At 42.2% G+C, this 24,441-nt stretch overlaps 1 protein-coding gene and 1 non-coding gene across 6 annotated transcripts in view; both read right to left on the minus strand.

Moving 5' to 3' along the window:
* The window catches only part of Prdm10 (PR/SET domain 10), a 99,254-nt gene that overhangs the window by 23,585 nt on the left and 51,228 nt on the right, over nucleotides 1-24,441 (minus strand). For 3 of the 5 annotated variants that reach the window (XR_007595016.1, XM_050160066.1, XM_050160069.1), the window contains 6 exons: nucleotides 19,556-19,628; nucleotides 17,476-17,593; nucleotides 13,823-13,952; nucleotides 12,787-13,029; nucleotides 7,203-7,550; nucleotides 4,731-4,886 (listed from right to left, as the gene is read on the minus strand). Coding sequence is in view for 4 of the 5 variants with exons in the window: in XM_050160066.1 (XP_050016023.1) it covers nucleotides 4,731-4,886; nucleotides 7,203-7,550; nucleotides 12,787-13,029; nucleotides 13,823-13,952; nucleotides 17,476-17,593; nucleotides 19,556-19,628 (1,068 nt within the window). In the remaining variant the exon portion in view is untranslated. The remainder of the gene's footprint in view (nucleotides 1-4,730; nucleotides 4,887-7,202; nucleotides 7,551-12,786; nucleotides 13,030-13,822; nucleotides 13,953-17,475; nucleotides 17,594-19,555; nucleotides 19,629-24,441) is intronic. The other 2 variants (XM_050160068.1, XM_050160067.1) reach the window with 2 other exon arrangements.
* Nucleotides 3,414-3,577, minus strand: LOC126512367 (U1 spliceosomal RNA). The gene has a single exon (XR_007595022.1). It is a non-coding gene; the product is annotated as a U1 spliceosomal RNA (small nuclear RNA).

Here is a 24,441-nt window from a genome sequence, read left to right on the forward strand (position 1 = left end):
GGGCAAGGAAGAAATTCCAAGCAGATAGAGGAGGACAGAGTGGGTGGAGTCAAACAGAAGCCATGTAGCTGCCACAGGAGCCAGACGCCAGATGCAGGACAGAATCTTACCAGTAGGCCACAACCACGTGGCGATACACAGATGGATAAAAATGAGTTAATTTAAGATATAAGAGCTGGCTAGAGTCATTGGCCAAGCAGTATTGTAATTAATATACTTTCAGTGTTATTATTTTGGGTCTGGGCAGTCAGGAAACAAACAAACAGCCTCCACCAACAATCTTCCTGAACCCAGATGCAACTGAAGGGGAGAGATCAAGGGGATACAAATTGGAAAAGAAGAAGTCAAAGTATCTTTATTTACAGATGATATGATAGAATGCATAAATGACACTAAAAATCCTACTGGGAAGCTTCTACAACTAAAAATCATTTTCATCAAAGTGAGAATCCAAAACATCTCAGCAATGTAATTTCCGCACAGGCAATGGAATGACCTTTCCATTCCTCCACACCAAGAGCAATAACACTCACTCTTTGTTCTAACAGTCAGATTTACATAGAGTCAGTTCCACAAAATTACCTGCTAACAGACCACATAGAATTTTCTAAAGAAGACACCATTGATAACAAACAAATTTGGATGTCCCCAAAGATGGACATCACAAAAGAGATTGGTGAGGAGAATAGGTGAGTCCAGGATTCAGAAACATTTAGTAACTTTATCTAATGGTTTGGAATGTCAGGTGTTTCCCCCTTGGACACTGGCTCTTTCCTGGGTAGTGTCACCTGTTCCAGAATACTGCTTTGTCAAGTTCTACCTGCTCTCTTATGATTTTGATATACACACTATTATAGTCTTTACCTATGGAATTTTCAACTATGTCTGCAAAAATTAGAAACCTCGTGGACATCACCCCTTCTCCTTCTTTCTTCTTCTTGATGCTTCTTTGTGCAAAGGAATAAAGAATATGTAGCCATAAAGTACTGAGTTATTTTTTTTTACCTTCAGATCTTCACTTGCCCTAGACATCCTATTCTGAGCCCTGAGGGGTTGGTACTCAAGGTTCCGGACAGGATGCATAAAGAAAAATTCAAATAGATCCATACTTATACCCTGCATGAAACTCAACTCCAAATGGATCAAAGACTTTGACATAAAATCAGATACACTGAACCTGACAGAAGAGGAAGTGGGGAATAGCCTTGAACTCATTGACACAGGAAAAGACTTTCTGAACAGAACACCAATAGCATAGGCACTAAGAACAATAACTGAAAATAGAACCTCGTGGATCTGAAAAGCTTCTGTATGGCAATGGACACCATCATCTGGACAAAGGGGCAGCCTACACAGTAGGAAAAGATTTTACCAACTCTACTTCTGAAAAAAGGCTAATATCCAAAATATATAAAGAACTCAAAAAGCTAGATATCAAGAAAACAACCCAATTTAAAAATGGGGTACAAATTCAAACAGAAAATTCTCAAAAGAGGAACTAGCTGAGAAACACTTAAAGAAATATTCAACATCCTTAGTTGTCAGGGATATACAAATCAAAACTACTTTGAGATTTCATCTTATATCCATCAGAATGGCTAAGATAAATAAAACTAATAGATAGTTATGGATAGAAGGGGGACTGGAATGAGAAGATCAAGTGAGAGGGGAGGGGAGAGAGGGTTAGGGGAGGGAATATGTGGAGAGACATAAAATTAAGGGTCATTAGTGGTATAGCATGAAAACCTAATATAGTAGAAGCTTTGTAAAATATATACATATGATGTGGAATTCCCCTCTGTATGCTATGAATATGTCTTATTACCATTGGTTATTAAAGAAGCTGTTTGGCCAATAGCTTAGTAGAGTAAAGCCAGGTGGGAAATCTGAACAGAGATATAGAGAGAAAGTAGGTGGAGTCAGCAAGATGCCATGCAGCTGCCAGCCAGAACCTTTACCGGTAAGCCACACCCTCATGGCAATAGATTAATAGAAATTGGTTAATTTAAAATATAAGAATTAGCTAAAAGCCGGGTGGTGGCGCATGCCTTTAATCCCAGCACTCAGGATACAGAGGCAGGCAGATCTCTGTGAGTTCGAGACCAGCCTGGTCTACGTGAGCTAGTTCCAGGACCAGCTCCAAAGCTACAGAGAAACCCTGTCTCGAAAAACAAACAAAAAAAAAGAGTTAGCTAAAAATATGCCTAAGTATTGGCCAAAGAGTGTTAATGATATAGTTTCTGTGTAATTATTTGGGTCAGGGCAACTGGGAAATGAAAGAGTAGTCTCCGCTTACATACATACACACATATATATACATATGTATATATATGAAGATCTAAATGAAATCGCCAAATAACAAGGGAAACAGAGCCCCAACTAGACATTTTGTTATCAAATAAAGTTTCCAGTATCAGAATTAGGTTACATCTAATTGACTTGTTGGCCAAAGGGGTCCCATGAGAATCTCCAACAACCCAGGCTGTTGCTAAGACTATAGGTTGCTCTCTACAAACTGACAAGGCCCCATTGCTGAAGACAACACCTATACAACTCCTCAAACACAGTGAAGCCGAGCTGGTGCCTATAAAGAGCCTTCACCCCTACATGCCTATGTGCCTTTGGTACAGGAAGGTTCTCTGCACACTATCAAAAGAAAATATAAACACCAACCCAGTCACAAACCCTTTGTCTACAATGATGTCCTGCCTGAAAAATGTGCTTGTGTAATGGTAGCACAATATTTGTGTGAGTAATCAAACAATATCTGATTTGACTTAAGGCCCACTCCAAATGAGATCGAGCCCATACTTGATACTACTTGAGTGACCAAGAACTTGACACTAGATAGTCCAGGGACCTAGGGTAAAACCAAATACTACTGTTCAAAAAAAAAAGCAATAAATGATATTCTGCTATCCTCATAGATGAGTACCATGAAGATGATGGCTGACATCATCAGAGAAGCTGCCTCCTGCAGAAGATGGGAACAAGCATAGAGACCCATAGTCAGACATTATACAGAGAATAAGAGGCCTTGGAACACTCAGGCCTAAACAGGGTGTCTCCATCAAATCCCTCCTCTTAGGGCTCAAGAAACCTTGTGTGCAGAAGAGGAGGCACTAAAGGCATAGGAAATGATGCCCTCTAAGTCAACAGGATTGATGCACATTTGAACTCACAGAGACTGAGGCAGCACATACAGGGCTTGCATGGGTCTGCATCAGATGGGGTCCTAGAGCTGAAAAAAGAAGTGGACACATGCCCCATCCCTAAGCTAGAAGCTAACTTCAATTGATAACCACTTGCAAATAAAAAATTACACTTTCTTCGAGGGAGTCTCACTGGGTAAGTAAACTATTCTTTTTTATTTATCTATCTATTTATTTATTTATTTATTTTTTACTTTACTCAATGGGAGAGCATGAACACAATCCCCCATTACTACAAATTCTGCAGTCAAGTTTGCTGCATTTGGGGAAATCACAGGGGTCAGCTCATCTGCAGTGCAATGGATAAGCTTCGCCCTGGGAAAGCCATCTTCGTGATCATGGTATCTCCCCTGCCAGATAAACAAACCATCTTAAAGGTAGGCTGCATGCCCAGGAGCTTTTTGAGACAGGGTCTCCTACTGTATACCCAGGCTGGTCCTTAATTTGCTACATAGTCTAAGCTGACCTCAACCTCATGGCAATTCCCCTGTATCAGCCTCCCAAGTACTGAGATTTCAGGTAGATGCCTCCATACATAGCTCATAGTGGAATTCTTCAGCCATTTCAAACATGATGATATACTGTAAGCCATCAAAATAAATTCCATAATTGATCTATAAAGAATGTACCACAAAGCTTAAGCTTTTTCTCTTCAATGTTCACATTCCATATGAACATACCTCTTACTTTTCCCCTCCCAATAATCTCCAGTTTCTTTCAACTTAATTAATTTTATTGATCATTAGTGTGGCAAGGACATTCAAGTACCACAAGCACACTTGAAGGGCAAAGGACAACTTTTAGGGGTAGGTTCTCCCTTCTACTGTGGGATTCAAATACGGAACTCAGATTCTCAGGTTCGTGTGGCAAGTACCTTTACCCACTGAACAATCTAACTGGCCCTCTTCCCAGCAGCTATAACAAGTTAGCCTAGCCATGTTTAGCAATGCCTCCCAACAACAAATACCTCCAAGTTTCCTGCAGACTTCCCCTTCGTTTCTTCTTAATTCTAGGCAGATTACTGGTTTGGGTTTCATTTTGTTTTCTTTTGTGTTCACTATGTAGCACAAACTGGTTTGCCATTTACTATATAGCTTAGGCTAGCCAAAAATTCAAGCTCTTTTTGCCTCTGCCTCCTCAAGTCTGCGATTCCATGCCAAACTACTTACGTCTTATTGAGTCCTTGAAATCACTGCATTCTCCAGAGCAGTCTAATCCCTCTGCTCCGTCCCCTCAGACATCTTTATGTTTCCCATCTCTGCCGAAGAAGATCTTGCTTAGGTGACTTACCTGCAGGTTCTCATCTGATAAACAGTCAACAACAACAACAACAGCAACCTCTTGATTTAATTAGTATATAAATAAACTGGTCTCTTAGGCCTCCGTCAATAACAATCTAGTTCTTCTATCCATTACTTAGAGCATGTGCACAAAGCCATGAAACAAGCAGGTGTCTGTCCTTAGCCTGACTTAATCCTAGGCTGGACAGTTTCCTCTGGCTACAGGTTGGCATCCTACCTTAAATTGCTTCCCACAGGTGGAACACAGGAAGTCCTTGCGGTCGGAATGCCGGAGCATGTGCAGTCTCAGCTTATCAGGGCGACAGAAGGCCTTGTCACACTCGGTACACTGGTAGATCTTTTCAGAGTGGAAGCTGCGCACGTGCTTTTTCACCTGGCAGTAAAGACCGGGGGACGCTCAGGCCAAAAGAAAGAACCAGAGGTGGCTATGACGCTAGAGGGCACCAACACACCACTGAGGACTTTGAGGAGCCTGGTTATCATCAAGGGATGACTGCATTCAGTAACACTGGCTGTGCTTGTCACAAAGAAACAGCACAGGCCAGAGTCCTAGAAATCTGAACCTCCAGGTAACTCATAGGGAGAAAGAGCACCGCCTCAATCTCTTGTACAATTTTCTTTCCTTTTTAAGAAGGCTAAAATGTAAGGTTGCTTTGGATTTTAATGAATCTTGCTAAATATTACCTAAAAGAAAATGAAAGCCATTTGTCCTCATTTTTGTTTCTACATATGTAGAAGTAATTCTGCATCATTAAGAGCTGACCCTTTCATGTCTTCCTATAAAATCAGGTCTGGGATACAGCTCTGTATAACACAGTTGCCTGCAGCCTCGAGGCCCTAGGTTTGGTCTCAGCACTGAAGAAACGAGTGAGGTTCTAAAGAATGAAAGACAGGGATCAGATACATTGGCAATACTACTTGTTCATTAAATGGACTGATTTCCTTCCTCCTCGGCTGGGCCATAGACACTTCGCTTTCAGCTAATCGGACAGTTTTACCCTGGATTCAACTCCAGGACTTCAGTTGGGGTGGAGGGTAGAGAAGAACTCAGGTTCTGAACTCTCTCAGCTATAAATAATGCATGAAAAGGCTTTGGGAAGGGATACGGTTCAATAGTGTAATGTGTGCTTAACATGGAGGATGCTTTGAATCCAAGAGCCAGCACTGTGTGGGTGGGGGTGGGGGTGACGGTAAGTAAGCTATAGACAGTTTAGTAGAAAATCTACTGAACTGTTTTTTTAAAGCACTTGGCTTCCCCAACATCAGAGTTATCCATTGCATTATGCCTCAACAACTTTCTAACTGTGTGGAGAAAATCTTCTCAAGCCTCTCATTGTTAGAGGAAACACTATTAAGCCAGGTGGTTGGTTGGTGGCGCAGGCCTTTAATCCCAGCACTTGGGAGGCAGAGGCAGGTGGGTCTCTCTGAGTTCAAGGCCAGCCCAGTCTTCAGAGCTAGTTCCAGGACAGGCAAGGACAGGCACCACCGAAGCTACAGAGAAACCTTGTCTTGAAAAAACAAACAAACAAACAAACAAACAAAAAACAACAACAACAAAGATCTATGATTAAATCACAGTTCTTTTGCTTTTGTAATTTCTAAAGAATATTTTATGAGATATTATGATTTAATTATTTACTGAATATAAAAATATTTTTACTCAAAATTAAATTTTGCCCCAGTACTACAGAAAAGATAGTGCTTGACATGACAGCATCTTATATGCCAACTCTCTTTGTTTCTTTTCAAGATATATAACCTTAGTAAAGTAAAACAGAAAACCAGAATGGTAGAGAGATGCTTCCCATCCAGATATAAAGAAATAGGTTCTAAAGATTCTATGTTGTTTAATGAGTAATGGATATTTGACAAAGATTCTTAAGACTTTTTAAAAATAATAACCAGATTTGGTGTTTCCAAGATTTTTTTCTTACATTTATCTTTAGTGCATGTGCACTACGATGAACATCTGGATATCAGAGGACAATTTGCAGGGGAAGTTCTGTTAGGATTCGGCCACAGCATGGCTGACACTTCCAGGTTCTAGGGCCACGCATGTGCGGACAAAAACTCAGGCAGAAGTGCCTAATGGCCCCGGGGATCTTAAAGGATCCCACATGTGCATCTTGGTTGCAACATCTACATATGACGCAGCTGTGTGAGCCCTTGTGCACGTCTGTGAGCTCCGTCATCTGCATATGTACGCATGTCCCTCTGCGCATGCCTTTAAAAGTTGGACGAGCCATCTTCAGCTCTCTCTCTGCATAGCGACCCACCTCACTAGATCTGTATACGCCCCCCTAATAAACTCCTAAGCAAGTTTGCTGCATGTTCTATGTTTCCTTCTCACTCACGCCAAGTAATTTCAGGTTCTCATGTGGGCTCCAGGGATTGAACTCGGATCGTTGGGCTTGATATGTAAGCAGCTTTACCCCCTTGCCAGCCCAGAGCTCATGTTTATTACTATAAACATAACTTAAGAATTTAAACAACACTGTTCCTGAGAGCCAAGGAAAAAAAATACTCTGTATGTGAAAAGCAGTTTGAAAACTATTGCAGAGATACTTCACAAATTAAAAAAAAAAAAAGATGAAAATATAGGTGCTGAATGGTCTCGGTTTTCCAAAAAATTGAAGTTTCTTTTACAAAAAATTGGAAGCAGACAGGAATCTCAGGCGCACACACTCACCTGGATAAAATCTGGGAACCGTTTCTTACAGGTTGGGCAGGTGAAGTAGCCATCATTGATATGAATGGCCACATGATCTTTCAACAAATCAAGGCGGTCAAAGGATTCTGGGCAAAAAATGCAAGAGTAAGTCTTCTGGTCAGAATGGAGCTTCATGTGGCTCTCCAAGGAGGCGCTGCTGATGAAGCCCTTGTTACAGAGATCACAGGTCAACGGGCAGTTCCCCTCCCGCCCATGGAAGCGCAAGTGTTGGTCCAGTTTGTCCTTTTCCCGGAAGGCTTTCCCACACTGCAGACATTTAAAAGGCCGGAAGGACTTCCGGATAAACAGATGCTGAAGAGCTGCATTCTGAAAGACACAAACAGGACCGTGTGGTGAGGCCCAAGAGTGACAGCCGCAATCAGACTTCCTAGAGACTGACTGCTGAGAGCCCTTCAGGCTGAAGCTACCCCAAAGAAAAGACACCGTTTGGGGTTTCACTTTATATCTATATGTGATATAAGTACATTTCAAAGCTTTCTTTTTTTAAGACAGGGTCTCACTATATAGTTCTGGCTGTCCTGGAACTCACAAAGATCCCAGGCCTCTGCATCATCCCAAGTGCTAGGATTAAAGGCGTGTGCCACTACACCCTGCTCAAAACCTGTTTTCAATGGAAAACTAAAGAAAACAAACATAGAACAGCACAAACAAAAATTGGAGATTTGAAAGAAAAAACTTGGGTAAATCATACATGTGTGAATGAGACTAGAATATGTCAGTTAAAAGTCCTTGATGAAGGAATCTGAAACATTTCACAATAAAATAACAGGAACTGAAGGGCACTTAGACCTTCCGGAGGGTTGTGGGGGGAGGCAGAGAAAGACATAGATAAGGGGTTTCTTTGAGCATAAGAAATTAAATCAGTGGATTTTATGCAACATGAATTACTAATATCAATGTAAGAAAATAAGCTGAAAGGAAAATGAAGATTTATGTGAATGCATTTGTTTGTGGGGCATGACATAAACATACCATAAATGGAATATATATATATTTATATATGTTTATATATATATTTCAGATCTTACAGAGTGTAGAGGACTAGTTCCCATGGTAGTTGGGCAGTTCTAGCTAGAGTGCCGCCTACCAAAGCTATGCTCCCTGCTGTGCTTCCAGTCTAAACAGGTCAATCTAGGTTTTCCTTTTCAGAACAAATTGCCCTTCTAGGGCTGGTTAGCTGTCTTGCGAATCCAGGCAACTGTCAGAGGGACTCGTGGCCAGAAAAGATAGATGCTCCCTGGAATCTGTCACAGCTGCTAGACTAATAGCTGGCACTCCACTGAGAGCAAATCCCTACAGAAAAACTTTCACACAGAGAATACAGAATCAATATTTATTTGTGCCACAAGGAAGATTCATTCCTATGTTCCTCAGAGCTAGGAGGCAGCGGTCTAGATGGCTTTACGGTGGGGAGCCTTCAGATCACACCTATAACGGGTGCTCCTGGGCAGCTTTAAGGAAGAGTCACTGAAAGATTAATGGGGGAAGCAAAATGTTTATTTTTGATTCACGGAAATTTCTGAGCATGGTGCAGTTCGCATAACAGGAAACTGTCTCTCCAGGCTTCACTAACAAGGTAGGAGAGGCATTTTAAGGTGCATCTAGTCACTTGCGAGGTGAATGACAATTCTGTTGTCTGCCTAAATTGACGGAGGTTGCTTGAAGCATGGGAGTAGAGCCCCACATTTTATCCTTTTTTGTGTTTATATACCTTTATAAACTACTTAGTCACAGGAAGTCTCACATATTGGCTTGAAAATTAATACAATATACTTCAGATAAAGCTCTAGAGTTATTCCTAGGTCCTTTCCTACGGCATCCACGAAGATCCTGAAGAACAGATCTTTCATGAATCAGCCACAGTTGCTTTCATTTCCTTAAGCTGCTTGGCAGCAATCTAATCTTTTCACTTTATCCCGACACACTCTTGGCAAGGTTCTTCCTGTTTTCCTCTACTCTCAGAATGCTATGGCGAGACGCCAGGTAAACAGATGCTCTTCTCAAGCTGGCTGAAGATGCAGGATCTGGAGCAGGTCTACCATTCTACCATATGAAAATCTCTTCCTTGATCAGGCTGCGGTCAGGTTACCAAAGACAGACCTGCTGCACAATAGTGGGTGTTCCCGCAGGGGACTCCATTTTTCCTGGTGCCAAATCCAGAGTTCAGCTTCACTTTGCTCCGTTATGCTCCCCAGTCTCCTGTCACTTCTGATTAGCATGAAAGCCTACAGGCATCTGATCTGAATGGAGCAGCCACCTGGCTCTCCTTCCTTGGTTCCATCGCAACCCTTATCATCTGGTAGCTTCCACGGAGCCCTGCACACTGTCTGAGTGCTTGAGATCTGGCCTGCTTCTAGAAGAGCTAATGGCACTCCTGTTACAGGGCAGTGAAAGTGCTGGGCTACCCCCACTTTTGACCCACTTACAGGCTGGCGCTGCTCTATGGTAGTTTCCCTGGTACACAACGGGCTACCCCCACCCTTGACCTACTTGCAGGCTGATTCTGCTCTAAGGTAGCTCTTTTGTGCATAGCCACACCTGGGCCACTTCTGGAAGAAACCATCTCAAACAGGGAGGCTGCACATAGATGTACTATGAATCTTCTAATCCCTGAGCTCTGTTAGTCAGTGTCACCATACTTTACAGTACATTAGCTGCTCAAATAATGTTAAAACAGTATCTTCCTTCTAGCTCGGCTACGTGACAGTGAATTCTGAGAGAAGATTCTTCATTTGTACAATGGTTCTAATGTGTGAAATGAATAGCTGAGGGAAGTCACACTATTGATTCATTTTTATATTATTTTGATCCTGAGACTAAAGACAATGAATCAGCTTGTTTGTTGGGTTTTGATTATGTGGGAAAAAAAAAGCAAAAAGAACAAATAATTCTTCAGTTTATCATGCAACCAGCTTTCAAAACCTTTGGTGGACTAACCCTGCCCAACACCCCACTCTCCTCTCCTTCACCTGACACCCACACCAGAGTCGAGATACTGCTTGCACTTGTCCCATAAGGGCACCGAGCACATCTTGTGCCTGGGCCTCTGATCCTTGGTTGATTTCCTATGGAGTTATCTACCTTCCATAGGAAGTTTTCCAAGGGCCTGTCTCCTCCTATCTACAAATTCTTTCCTGACTTCCCCATATTTGGCCCTTTATTCTTCTCATTTCCCAGTGCAGTCATGGACTGCACTTGTATATTTGACACAGAAATGCGAAGAGCCCTCTGTGAACGCTGGCTCCTTGTTAGCCTACAAGCCCCTAGAGGCCCACGCTATGTTGGTTGCCCAGATACTGCTGAATATGCAGCCCGAGTCCAGCACCACGACAAAGATCACTGAAATTGTTTCACAGCTGGAAGGGGCCATGGAGACCACTTAGTCCTAGTCTTCATTTGCACAGGAAGACTCTGCAGCCCACAATTTACTCATTCGTCTATTTGCAAATAAATTCTCATTATTCATTAATTTGCATTTAGAGAGGCATCCAAATTGTTTTCCATCTGGATTTAGTAAGTACAGGATGCAAAGAACAGCAGGTCAACAAACACTTAAATAACATTCTGTTATGTGAAACACAGGAAACAAACCTACCTGCAGCTCCAACTGAGCAGGCAGCATTAGAGGAGAGAAAAATAGTTACATTACCAATTGGATTGGAAGACTTCCCTTCAGTTGGTCATTACCAATCTGGGTAAAAAGATGGAAAAATATACAGCCCTACTTTTTAGAATGTATGAGGGGAAAAATCAAGACAGATCAACTAATATTAACCTCCAAAGGCTTCACACATGTGGCTTTTGCTTTGATGTAAAGAAACTTGTGCTGGAACCAGTACCCCGTCTCTTGAGAACCAAACAGCTTTTCTATGCTTATACATCCCCAGCTTGACTACTGTGGAAGCTTTTCTTCTTTTTCCCTTCAAAACAATTAAATGGAGCAAGCATTTTCCCTCAGCTTGGTAAGGCATCAGAATTACCACAGGACAAGTGACGGTAGCTGGGCAAGAGGACTAGTGCAAACTGGGAAGTAACGTATAGTGATGAATAAGAAGACACAATTTCTGTCTTTGGTCACACAATTTCTCTTCAAGGCCTATATTTATGAATGTTTGAAATTATATATAGAGAGACAAAAGTTAGATGTATTTCAATTACCATTCGTTCACACGATTTTTCTTTCTTTATGAAATTCTTGAAGTTATACAGAATGAGCTGAGAATTGTATATATTTCAATGCTAGGACCCTCATAAAGGAAATTTAAACAGTTTTCAGAGCCCTTTGAGGCTATCATGTGACTATGAATGTGTAAATATACTATTAAATGAAACGCACTTCCAGGGTCCCTTCTAGCCTACAGGAAAGAAGCAGACCAAAAGAGGGAACAGATCCAGTCTCTCTCGTTCACAGCAAGACTGCAGCCAGGAGTTGCTATCCCTGTCTCCGAGGCACACCTTCAATGCCTTGACTAATCATCGTTAGAAAGAAAAGAAGAAAAGACCAGAACAAACCGAAGCTAGTCATCATCCATCTAGAAAATCTAAAGTTTTACATGTCTCTTTTATGTACAAGACAAGCATCTACAAATCTTTTTACACACTAGCTGCCACAAACACAGTTATATCATTGTTTGTTGTCGACATAGATATCACACCAAACCATACTGCTTCCTATACACACCCACTGCGGTTCCTAACTCAGGCTCAAATGCAACCCACAAAATAATAGTAATAATAAAGCAGGTCAGAAATGGAAGGCAATGGACCTCTGCAGCACAGTCTAAAGACGAGACACAGGCCTCACAGCTGACGCACTGACCAGCTCCCAGACGTGCTGCTCTGTTTTAAGCTGTGCCTGGTGTGTGCCCTGAACCTGATACTTGCTGGTCTCCCTCAGAAACCACAAATAACTACATCTAGTTACCCATAATTTCCTTGAGAGTTACGATTAGACAGAGATGAAGATGGTTGAAAATACTAATATTTTAGGTTGGGAAATACAGCTCAGGGGAAGAACCCTTGTTTAGCCTGTATAAGGCCTTTGGTTCAACCTATAGCACGAGAAGAAAGAAAGAAAGAAAGAAAGAAAGAAAGAAAGAAAGAAAGAAAGGAAGGAAGGAAGGAAGGAAGGAAGGAAGGAAGGAAGGAAGGAAGGAAGGGAAGAAGGGAAGAAGGGAAGGAAAGAAGGAAGTTAAGTAAAATAGAAATAATTATGGTAGTTAAATATACTTAAGTACCTATTTTGAAATTTTGAGTTCAGAAATATAGGGAGCTCTCCTATTTTAAGTATACTAGTCTATGAGCTGCCCAAATGCAGGCCTCTGTGTGTCACAGCTATGTTGGCTGACTCTAGGACAGCCATGTCAGCTTGCCATAAACAGAAACATTGAGAAAAGCACTTTTGCAAAATAAGGCAATATAAAGAGCATTTAGAAGGCTAGACGCAAGATTTCAAAGTGAATGGTCAACAAAAGCCTTGAGAGAGCTGGCCAAGAGGAGGAAGGTAACCAGCCAACCAAAGACTGTGTACTTGCCCACTTACTCGGATGCGTTTGGCCCTGCGCATGTCATCCGCTGTCAAAGTGGTCTGGGCAGGCAGTACAGTCTCTTCTTGCTGTGGCTGCAGGTGCAAGGTGTGTGTTTCTGGTTCCTGTTCCAGAGAAGATGGGGTTTCCTGTGGCAGCTGGGGGATTGGGATAGATGCTTGTTCTGGTTGATCCAGTCCGTTCAGGGCAGCTGGCTCAGCCTCATCGAACTGCTCCTTTGTGGGGAAATGCAGCAAGTCCTGAATTTTGCAAACACCAGGAATTACCTCCCTATCTATATAAAGATCAGCAATACAGGGACTATTGGCTCAAATTCAAAATCATTGCTATTTATTTACTTAAGAGATAGGGTCTTGCTACATTTCTAGGCTGGCCAAAACCTCCTAGGCTGAAACAGTTCTCCTGCCTCAGCTTCATGAGCAGCTAGAACTATATAATATGCCGCCTAACCCAGCTACAACTTTTTAAAAAACTGAATAGCATTATGATGCAGAAAATAATACTCTCCCTCTGAGATAATTTGTTTTGACTATCTAGATAAGTGAGTGCAGAATGCAAAATGGTAAGACATCTCTGGTCCCAGAACAAAAAAACTGGCACACTCTTTCTAGAATATCAGTTACTCTAACAGGTTAAGTAAGTAAAGCCGTCCCAGAACACATCCAGTCAATTTCAAATCTTTAGGACAGCAAAGTTAAATCTGTATTATAAGCAACACTTGAAAATACTATTTTTAGATCAGGCAGTGGTGGCGCACACCTTTATAATCCCAGCACTCGGGAAGCAGAGGCAGGCGGATCTCTGTGGGTTTGAGGTTAGCCTAATCTACAAAGCAAATTCCAGGACAGCCATGGCTACACAGAGAAACAAACAACCCACAACAACAATAAAAATTCCACTATTCCAATCCTACTTTAGTTAACAGGACAGCACTCTAAGACAGGATTGTAAACACCTGAAAGGTATTCTATCTAGGCATAATGAGGACTCCCCAAGCAAGCATCTACAGAGGAGCCCTGGGACCCCCAGTACCTGTGTCCCGTCGTCACTCTTTTCCCCATTTTCACTGGTGATTTCCAAGCGGATAAATTTTGGAGGACGCCCGGGCCGCCGACCTGGGCCAAATCTCCTCTTGCCTCGACCCCGTCCTCTACCTCTTGTTCTGGGGACAAGAAACTGGGTTACATCAGCACCACATGGCACCCTACAGCATCACTCCCTAGGTTGGTCTTAGTTCTTCTCACTGTATCACTTCCTCTGGTTCTTTTTTATGATGGAAACCACTGTCTTGCTAATGTGCGCTCCTGACATTTCTCATCTTTTCTCTACAAACCAGAGATGTCTTAAAAATTTGGGAGAAAATAAGGGTTAAAAAAAAGCTGACAACATTTTGCTTTTGAAAGGAGGTGAGAAACGCAAACAGGACAGGGCATGCATGCTTGCCCTACAGCTGGCTCCCAGGATTCAGTCCATTCTTCTCTTTCTCCTTTGCCTCGGCTCCTATTCATTCCCAGAAATGTGGCTAAATTCAAATAACAGTCCTGTTTTCCACAGCTTTCTAGATAGTCAAAACAAATTCCTAATTCAACTGTTCTTGAACAAGCCAACAACAAATTTAAAAAGTCCCCTAGCCGGGCACCTTTAATCCTAAAATTCAGGAGGCAGAGGCAGGTGGATCTCTGTGATTTTGAGGCCAGCCTGGTCTACAGGGCCAGTTCCAGGACAGCCAGGGCTACACAAAGAAACCCTGTCTCGAAAAACAAACAAAAAAAAAGTCCCCTGTAACTGAGTCCCAATAGGCAAAGGGTCCCTATCAGATGAGCCTCCTGGGCTGGGGATGAAGCTTAGTTGTAGAGTGCTTGTCTAGCACACCCAGGACTGCATATGCCAGATAGGAATACACACTTGTAATTCCAACACTCAAGAAGTGGAAGCAGGAGGATCGGAAATTCAAGATCACCCCCAGTCACATAATAAGTTCAAAGCCAGCCTGGACCACATCAAACTGTATCTCAAAACAATGAGAGGAGGGAGAAGGGGAGGGAAGGGGAGGGGAGAGAGAGGGAGAGAGAGAGAGAGAGAGAGAGAGAGAGAGAGAGAGAGAGAGAGAGAGAGAGAGAGAGATTGGATTGTAGCCAGCAGCAGAGCGCTTGCTCAACATGTGTGAGGCCCTGGTTGAGGCAAGGAGTGGGGCAAGTGGAATCAAAAAGACCATTATAAACTTATTTTGGAAGATATGTGTGCTGGCTCACCCCAACTGTCAACCTGACTAGACTGAAAAGCACGCAGGACACAAAGCACACCTTTGTTGTGTGTGTGACTGTTTCCAGAGAGGGTTTACTAAGTAGGAGAGATCTGCTCCCAATGCCAAGAGCACCATCCTCCACAGTGGGGGTCTCAATGCTCTAAAAAGGAGAAAGTCGCTAGGACAGGCATCCTCTCACTGCTGTTTGGCACTGGGAGGTAAACAGCTCTGCTCTGTCGTGCCCTTTCCACCACAGAAGACTGAACCTACAAACAAAACAATGCTCTCCCCTTGAATTATTTTTCTCATTTATTTTGTCCTAGCAATGAAGAGCTAACACAGTGTGGGGGGATTCATATAATATTAATAAGATCATGTTTCACTCTTCCATGCGGCTATTAAACAAATAAATATTTTTCCAGGATTTTTTTTTCTTATTTGCTTTTTTCTAAGATGGAGTCTTACTACGTTGCCTAGGCTGGCCAAAACTCCTGAGCTGAAGGGATCTGCCTCTGTCTCCAACTGACTTGTCACTACAGGCACCCAACACCTCACCTGGACTCCAGGAACTTTTAAAAGATTCTTTTTATGGAAAATTCTAGATATAGGTAAATGGAGAGAAAAGAAGAATGAGCCACTATATTCATACTCAATTTTAAGACTTATGAGCAATCTTATGCTATCTATATTCCTACTACTTCCCTACATATATACTCATTAAACTTCAGGCATTCTTTTGGCTGCAAGTACCTCCAGAAGCATCTCCAAATCCTAACAATTCTACATATGTATACATTCATATAAAAACATAATACCATTATTACACATAAAAATTTGATAGTTGCTCATTGTTAGTAGAATATATCCGAAAGTGGAACTTTCCTGGTCGTGACAAATTTATTTTAACAGGCAGTTAGTAAACATTTTGTCTGTGTCATACACTATGCAAAGCACCAGAGACATCACAATACACGTGACAGCTGTTGCCCTCGAGATCTAGCAGAGACTGTAGGCCTGCAAACCAAAAGTCAGAGTGTGGTATAAAATGGTACACACTTAAAAGCCATGGACACACTTTTAGGGATACTCAAACCTGAGTGACTTGAATCTCATTGTGTTGTCCCCCTCCCAAGACATTCACTCCTGTGGTCATAGCCTCGCCACTGTCACTCTTAGTATAAAGTTCCATTATCCCAAGTCCATGCACTGTCCACCTGAAATTATCTTCTCGCTGTCCAGATCACCATCTTTAGTACCCACTTCCAGCCCTGCCCTCTCTTCTTCCACAGCACACACTCCCAGAGCTATCTATCACTATCCACTGTTTGCTTTTGATCCCCACCCCTATTGCGCTTATATCCCCTGTGCTGATGTGTGTAAGGGAACCACAAGCCTGTGTCATTCAGCTCCCAGCCCTCTCTCTACTGGTACTGTCGTAGCTGGAAAACAGCACACACACACTTGCTGTGGTCTCTTTCTTATTTTGAGACCATAAACCCAAGATGGGTACTCAGTGTTGCAGACAATTATATGGTTCCTCCCAAGACATCTTTTTGCCCATTTTTCAAAATATGGTTTTATGTCAGCTCCTCTTTCCAAACCCTGTAAAAGTGGACCTGTCCCTTTACTACCACCCTTCTCTACATAAGTCTCACTTGACCTGCTCAATAAACTCTAGCGAGACTCCCTGTATTAGCTAGACTGAGGTTCTCAACGTACCCTGAAGGCCATCCATCATACTTTTCAGTAAGTTTAAATTTTGTACCATCTGATCTGGCTCTTGCCTACTTTATCCTACATGACTCTCCCCTGTCTCTTTTTTATATAGTGTAATTAAGCATATAATTTGTTCTTGTGAAGAAATGATAGTATTGAGAAAAGTGTGAAAATCAGGGATGCATATTACTTCAAATGTATCTGCCTTAAGATTCCCAATTTGGGGCGGGGGGGGGGGCTGGAGCACTGGTTTACTGACTTTAAGAACACTGACTGTGCTTCCAGAGCACCTGGATTCAATCCCTAGGACCCACATGACTGCCAATAAAGGTCTCTAAACCAGTTCCAGGGATCTGACGCCCTCTTCTGGTCTCTGCCAGAGCACACATATGGTGCACAGGCAAGCCACAAACAGATAAAAAATAAAAATAATAAACAGTTAAAAACATTCCTAATTCAGAATCTAGTTAAAAGAGATTTAACTAGGGTAAAAGAATCTCCTAATGCAGGTATGGGTTATTATGGAAAAAAAATTAACAGAAAATAAAGAAGAAGGTATTTCCCAAGGTATTCAGCAGCCTACTTGGTTATCTGTACATACACGCATCGTGTACACACACACACATGTGCCCCCCAAACACACACATGTGTGCAGACACGCACACACATATTTTTACACATCCATTAAGAACCAAGTCTGCGAGTCTTTGCCTCACATGCCTACCTGGTGAACACGTCCAGTTTCTCATCATGAGAATTGAGGTGCTGCTGCAGCTGCTCGGAGCTGATGAACCGGCGATTGCACTCATAGCAGGGCCAGTTCTTCTCCTGCTCTCGAAGGACTACAGCCATGAGAGAGAAATCATAATTTATGGCTGTGGTCAACAGACACCAGGAAGATACAGCTCCTGCTCTCTCCACCGTCTTATTTCACTGTAGACAGCAACTACTATTTGAATTAATTTCTTGTTACCAAATCAGAGGCTGAAGTTTGGCAGAGAAGTGGTATTTAGGGTCTTGTTCTCTACAACTTTCATGTAAAACACCAAAGGATTCACACTATAACACCACCCTCGACATATAAAAAATATCTATAAAGGAGATCTGTGCTTAGATAACTTCCTGGTTCAGATCTAAGTCTCATAATTAAGGGAATTCCTTATCATAACAAACATCAATGTCCAATACAATCTAGCAAACGTCCAACCCTACCTTCCAAGCCTGAATTATGTGCACACCCCGTGACCCAGTAGCAATCCCTTTCCTAGCTGTACAGGCAACCAGAGTGTGTACAGACACCCCTAACACACACACACACACACACACACACACACGAGTAAATACAGCTGTACTCAACACAGTCACAAACTTCGAACAGTTGTATGCTGGAAAAAAATCTGATTGCCCTTCTGCCTGGGCCTTTGAAGGTAACCTCTAAGTCATTGGAATTTCCTGAATGATAGGGCATTCTTTGTTTTCATTAGTACTACCTGACTTTTCCCTGAGATGGCTCAAGGTGGGAGCTGACCTGGCTGGAAAAACAGGACTCTATGATTAGAATTTCAGTGCTTTGAGCTTCCTGGTGCCAGTCTTAGACAAGTCAGGGAAGGGAAGCTAGAAACTGAGTTCAGTCACATGGCCAGCCGTTCCATGAGTCATGCCTATATAATAAAACATCAATAAAAGCTCTGGACAACATTGAGCCTTTATGGTTGGGCACAACACATCACTACCCCAGGAGGGCTTATGTCTTGGGGACACAAATACTTCATTCTGAGACTCTGTATGTCTCTTTATTTGGCTGATCCTGGTGTATGTCCTTTCTTATAAAACTCTAATCATTGATTTAGTACTTTCCCAGGTGCCATGATTCATTCTAATAAATAATGAAGCCTACAAGGGTATGGGGAGTCCCCTAAATTGTGGCTAGAAGTATGAGTGGCATTGGGAACCAAAGAACCTTGGAGCTGGTGTCTGAAGTGAGTCTTACGGAAAACTATGCCTTCAACCCTTTCACCTATGAAATGTGACCTAAGTCTGAGTACTTACCACCATAAAACTAAATCTATAACAAGGTAGACAAACTGTTACTCAGTCAAAAGTAGAGAGACTAACAGCATTGATAATACAAAATTAACATTCTAGATAACAATGTGGATGTATTTTTAAACTATGTTCACCTAGAGGTTAGGGGTCTGGCTCAGTGGGAGAACACCTGCTGAGCAAGCCCAAGGCCTTAGGTTCAGTTCCCAGCTCCAGAAACAAAGAAAAGAGTATGTTCAGGCAAAAGATGCCCAAACACAAAAAATGTGCATGTAGCGCAACATGGTTTATGAACAGTTCACTAATAAGCAGTTAGTGCGGGGTACTGGAAATCAGGACAGGACACTTGGGGATTTTTTTACGCAGGTGTGTTCACTGTGAAAATTAACCAAATGGGATACACTTCATTATCTGTGTATCTTTTTGTAGGTATATTATACTTCACATTATCACATTTACAATAAAAACAAGGTCAGTTCTTACCTTGCTATGTGTTCAGATATGATTAATTTCAGATGGGAATCTTCCTCTGATTCTAAGGTTCTCAATGTATAACAGGAGGGTTTCGTTATATTAAATACTATTTTCCTAGTGCCCAGGGAAGAAATGCAAAGCTGTCATTGTAATTTGATCCTAGGATTAATCGGAGATGTGTAGCCCTGAAGAAACCTACTCTTGGGAGATACACTGAGATGGGGAAACCAGATGCTACATAACGGTATTATATTCATGTAAAAAGGCACACGCAAAAGGCCAGGCACCTTTCCTTTCTTCTTCAGATATGTCATGGATTTTCTGGTTCACGAACTCAGCATAGGATGCAGCATACCACACCTGTAAGAACCAAGCATACCATCAAGACCCAACAGATGTCACCAGCTGTGCTTTGCATGCTTAAATGACGTCTCCTGGCTGCATGTGTGGGCATTTCACTAACACACCCATTAACAATAGCAGCCACATTGGGCCCCCACGATACCTAGCAGGCAGATGGACCCATCAGGACATCTAGGATCCAGATGCATTGCCTGTTTTCTTCTTCCTTCTTAAAAAATGTTTTCATTACAAGGCTTAGTATCTTTACCTAAATAAAACATCCTTTTAAAGTTCTACATTTAAATATGGGTTTTTTACACAACTGTAATCATAGACACTGTCACTCAGCTTAACACTGGAACAACGGGTGGGACTATACCAAAAGCTCCTGCGTTCTCTGGGGCTGGTCTTCCTTTCTGTCCCCTTAGCTTCTGTTTCTGTTCATTCTCCCTGGCTGCCACCTTCCTCCAGCCCTGTCCCTCTACATATTGCTGCCCCTCAAAGCTTAGCCTAAGCCCTGAGTCCTCTTAGTTTCCCCTGGTGTCATACCCATTTTCAACTAACTCCATCTTAATAACTCCTAAATCTCTCTTATTTTTTTTTATTTTTTTACTCCCCACCCCCCCAAGTCTCATGTCACCCCCCCCCAGGCTGGCCTCAAACTCAATAAGTAGTTGAGAATGGCCTTGAATCTCTGATCCTCCTGTTCCTAGGTCCTGAGTGCTGGGATTATAGGCTTATGTACCATATGCCGTCTATGTGGAATGGAAGATTGAGCCCAGGAATTTGTGCAGGCTTTGCAAACAGTCTACTGCTGAGCCCCATCCCCAGCCCTTTTATATTTTTATTTTTAGACAGGATTTCACTATGTTGCTCAGACTAGCCTCCAACTTGTAATCCTGCTGCCTCAGCTTGCTGAGGAGCTATGATTCCAAGTTTGTACTGCCATGCTTAGCTTTATCTCTAATATTTAGGCAAGAATGGCTTTTGTTGTTTTGTTTCTGTAGTGCTGGGAATGCAATCCCTTGTATGTACTAGCAAAGTGTTCTACTGCTGTCAGCCTTCACCATCTCCAATTTTAAATGTTGTACCTCCCAACAGGTACTTAGACTTAAAACCTAAGGCATCTTTTATTTCTCCATTTGCTTCAGTATCTTTATCAAGGGCTGCCCTCAGATGTGACACACTATCTATGCAGTGTTTCAACTAGATTCATTCCAATACCATCTCTTGCCTAGATTACCACCTCACCTTCTAACTACCCTCCCTTCTTCCTTGCAATTCCTATTTCTGCCATAGTTGTCTTTCTTCCTCTTCTTCTTCTTCTTCTTCTTCTTCTTCTTCTTCTTCTTCTTCTTCTTCTTCTTCTTCTTCTTCTTCTTCCTCCTCCTCCTCCTCCTCCTCCTCTTCTTCTTTCTTCTGTTTATTTTATGTATATGACTATTTTGTCTGCATATCACATGTGTGCTTTGACTGAAAAGACTATCAAAGACCCTGAAACTGGAGTTACAGATAGTTGTGAACCATCATGTGGTTGCTAGAAATTGAGACTGGGCCCTCTGTAAGAACAGCAAGTGCTGGGCTGGAGAGATGGCTCAGAGGTTTAGAGCATTGCCTGCTCTTCCAAAGGTCCCGAGTTCAATTCCCAGCAACCACATGGTGGCTCACAACCATCTGTAATGAGATCTGGCGCCCTCTTCTGGCCTGCAGGCATACACACAGAAAGAATATTGTATACATAATAAATAAATAAATAATTAAAAAAAAAAAAAAGAACAGCAAGTGCTTTTAGCCCGAGTCATCTTTCCAGTCCCACGATGCTCTTCTTAAAAACACAAATGGATTTTGTTGTATGGGTTTCCATTTGGCTTCTTGTTTTATGATAAACCTGAAAAGCATAATAATGATCTCCAAAGAACACTGTAATCTCCCTGCTACATTGCTACACACCAGCCCTTGTCACTACCTACGGCAGACCAAGAGGTCCTACCCAAACAAACCCAGTGCTTGAAAGCCTGGAGCTGTCCTGACTCCAGGAATGCAGTGTTGGTCCTTCCGGTTCTGCCATCCCCAGCCTTCATCTCCTAGCCAGTCTTCCAATCCAGCAAACCCAAATTGGTCCTTGCCCTGTTACTTGCTCTCTTTGCACCATAACACTTACTCTACTTAATACTGTTTGTTTTACACCTTTCTGTTTACCTCTCCCTCTAGATACAAGTCTGATAAACACAGAGAAAGCCTGCTTTTTTAAATGTAGGAAACACACAGTATGAATTAACGGCTAAACAAGTTAATTGTGCATAATTTTATGTGCATAAATATATGAGAGTATTTATATAAGGAGAACTTCTATAGCACAATATTTTGCACAATGTGTGTTCCACAATTAACTATGCCCCTCTGGTTATAGTTTTATGAAGTTTGTCATTTTCCTAGTACAAGTCAGGCAGTGGTGGTGTACACCTTCAATCCCAGCACTTGGGAGGCAAAGGCAGGCGGATCTCTGAGTTTGAGGCCAGCCTAGCCTACAGAATAAGTGCCTAACGCAGAGAAACCGTGTGTGTGTGTGTGTGTGTGTGTGTGTGTTGGGGGGGGGACCAAAAACAAAACAAAACAAAAAAGATCACCTGGGCACTTTGCTGTTGTTAGAAGAGGAATCAGAAAGTATCTCACACCCTGGCACCCAACAGTCTTGATGCAACTAGTGCTAGTGGCCTGCTTCCCTCTTCTGCACAGGCCTAGCCTGATCCCTTAGGCTGTCCTTGCCTCCTCCTGGGCTCAGTGACTTCTGCATAGGCCTAGCCTGATCCCTTAGGCTGTCCTTGCCTCCTCCTGGGCTCAGTGACTTGTACACAATTGCTAAGCTATGCAAGCAAAGCCCCCAAACCTGTCATTTCCCTCAAGAATGGATTCAGGAATAAAAACTTAAAAGCAACACAAGGTTGGTTGGAGCATCTGCTGGCTCTCACTAAGGCACCAAGCAGAATTGTCAGGAAGTTCCTGATGGTTTGATCAGAGACCTCATTAATTTCCACGCACAATTCAATTCAGGAGAAAGTCAAACAAATGGGAAAATGCAGTGTCCAGCCTTGCAGACAGGACAGCAGTGTGTGGGCAAACACTCCAGAAGCAAGAGTGTGATACTTACTTTGAAAATATTTCAGGATGTCCAACACTGTGGGCTAGCCTGTAATCCCAGCACTGGGAAGCTGTGACAAGATAGCTAGGCAGTCTGAAGACGGGAGGGCTACACAGTGAGTTCCAGGCCATCAGACATATACAGTAAGACCCTGTCTTAAAAGAACAGTACTTGGGGCTCAATGTGCCCAGTTATTCATGCACTGGTGGAGCATAATTTTTAATTGAATTCTAATCAAATATAAAGTAGTTTCTTTTATAATGATGAAAAAATCATTTTATTGATTTTATGAAGGAACTGTAAAAGAAAAATTGACAACAATTTTCTTAATGGAGCATCTTAAAAGCTGTTATGTCTTTTTGTGATATTTATTTATTCATTAGGTATACAATATTTTGTCTGTGCGCATGCCTGCAGGCCAGAAGAGGGCACCAGACCCCATTACAGATGGTTGTGAGCCACCACGTGGTTGCTGGGAATTGAACTCAGGACCTTTGGAAGAGCAGGCAATGCTCTTAACCACTGAGCCATCTCTCCAGCCCCAAGCTATTATGTCTTAGAGTCGGGAAATAAAGTATTATTGTGTTCTAATATATCTAGTTTTATCTTTTTTTGTAACTATTTCCTCAGATCAACTGAAGGATTTGTCTCACTTGGACAAGAATATTTTTGTACTGACTCATAAATACTCATACTCTACAAAGGAATCTAACTCTATATCCAAAGTCTGTTTTGTTTACTTTAGTGTGTGTGTGAGTGTATGTGTGTGTGTATGTGTGTGAGTGTGTGTGTATACACCTGTGTTCAAGTGCAGGAAGGGATATGTGTACAACAAAGGTCAGAAAATCCCTCAGGAGCTGGTTCTACATTGCCACCTTGTAGATCTAGGAACTGAACTCAGGTCACCAGGCCTGTGTCTAAGTGCCTCTCTCTACCAGTCCCTGGTGTCTGATTTTTGTTTGTTTGTTTGGTTGGTTGGTTTTGGTTTTTTGAGACAGGGTTTCTCTGTGTAGCTCTGGTTGTCCTGGAACTCACTCTGTAGACCAGGCTGGCCTGGAACTCAGAGATCCACCTTCCTCTGCCTCCCATTGCTGGGATTAAAAGCATGTGCAACCACTGTCTGACTTGATGCCTGTGTTTTAAAACCTTCATCTTTATTATACCTTACCCATTTGTTTCTGCTAATTTAAAGTAACAAAGACAGTAACTCATATTTTATCTTCTGTGATGCTGAGGATTCTAACTTAGAATGTTACATACAATAGGCAAGCATTCTCCAACAAGCTATAGTTGAGCCCTTTAAGCACTTTTCAAATTATTGAGAAATTATTTTAACAGGTCTTTACTATTTGTTTCTTCCAAACAAGGTCTCTTCCTGCATTTCTCTGTATGTATCTAGTGAGGCTGAATGTGAAATACACTCTTCCAATTTTTACATGTAAACATACAAACTGCATTACAAAAATCTCCATTCAATTGCTTCCTTGATTGGGATCCTTCTTTCTTTTCTTTTCTTTTCTTTTTTCTTTGAGGCAGGGTCTCCCCCATGTAGCCCTAGCTGGGCTATAACTAGCTATGCAGACCAGCCTGGTACTGAACTCTGCCTCCTAGTGCTGAGATTAAAAGCATCCACCACCACACCCAGCCTTGTTTTATTTTGTTGTAGTGCTAGGTATCAGATCCAGAGTACTG

Source organism: Alexandromys fortis, unplaced genomic scaffold (assembly GCF_014885135.2).
Source record: "Alexandromys fortis isolate MF-2015 unplaced genomic scaffold, M_Fortis_MF-2015_v1.1 scaffold_108, whole genome shotgun sequence".
NCBI lineage: Eukaryota > Metazoa > Chordata > Mammalia > Rodentia > Cricetidae > Alexandromys > Alexandromys fortis.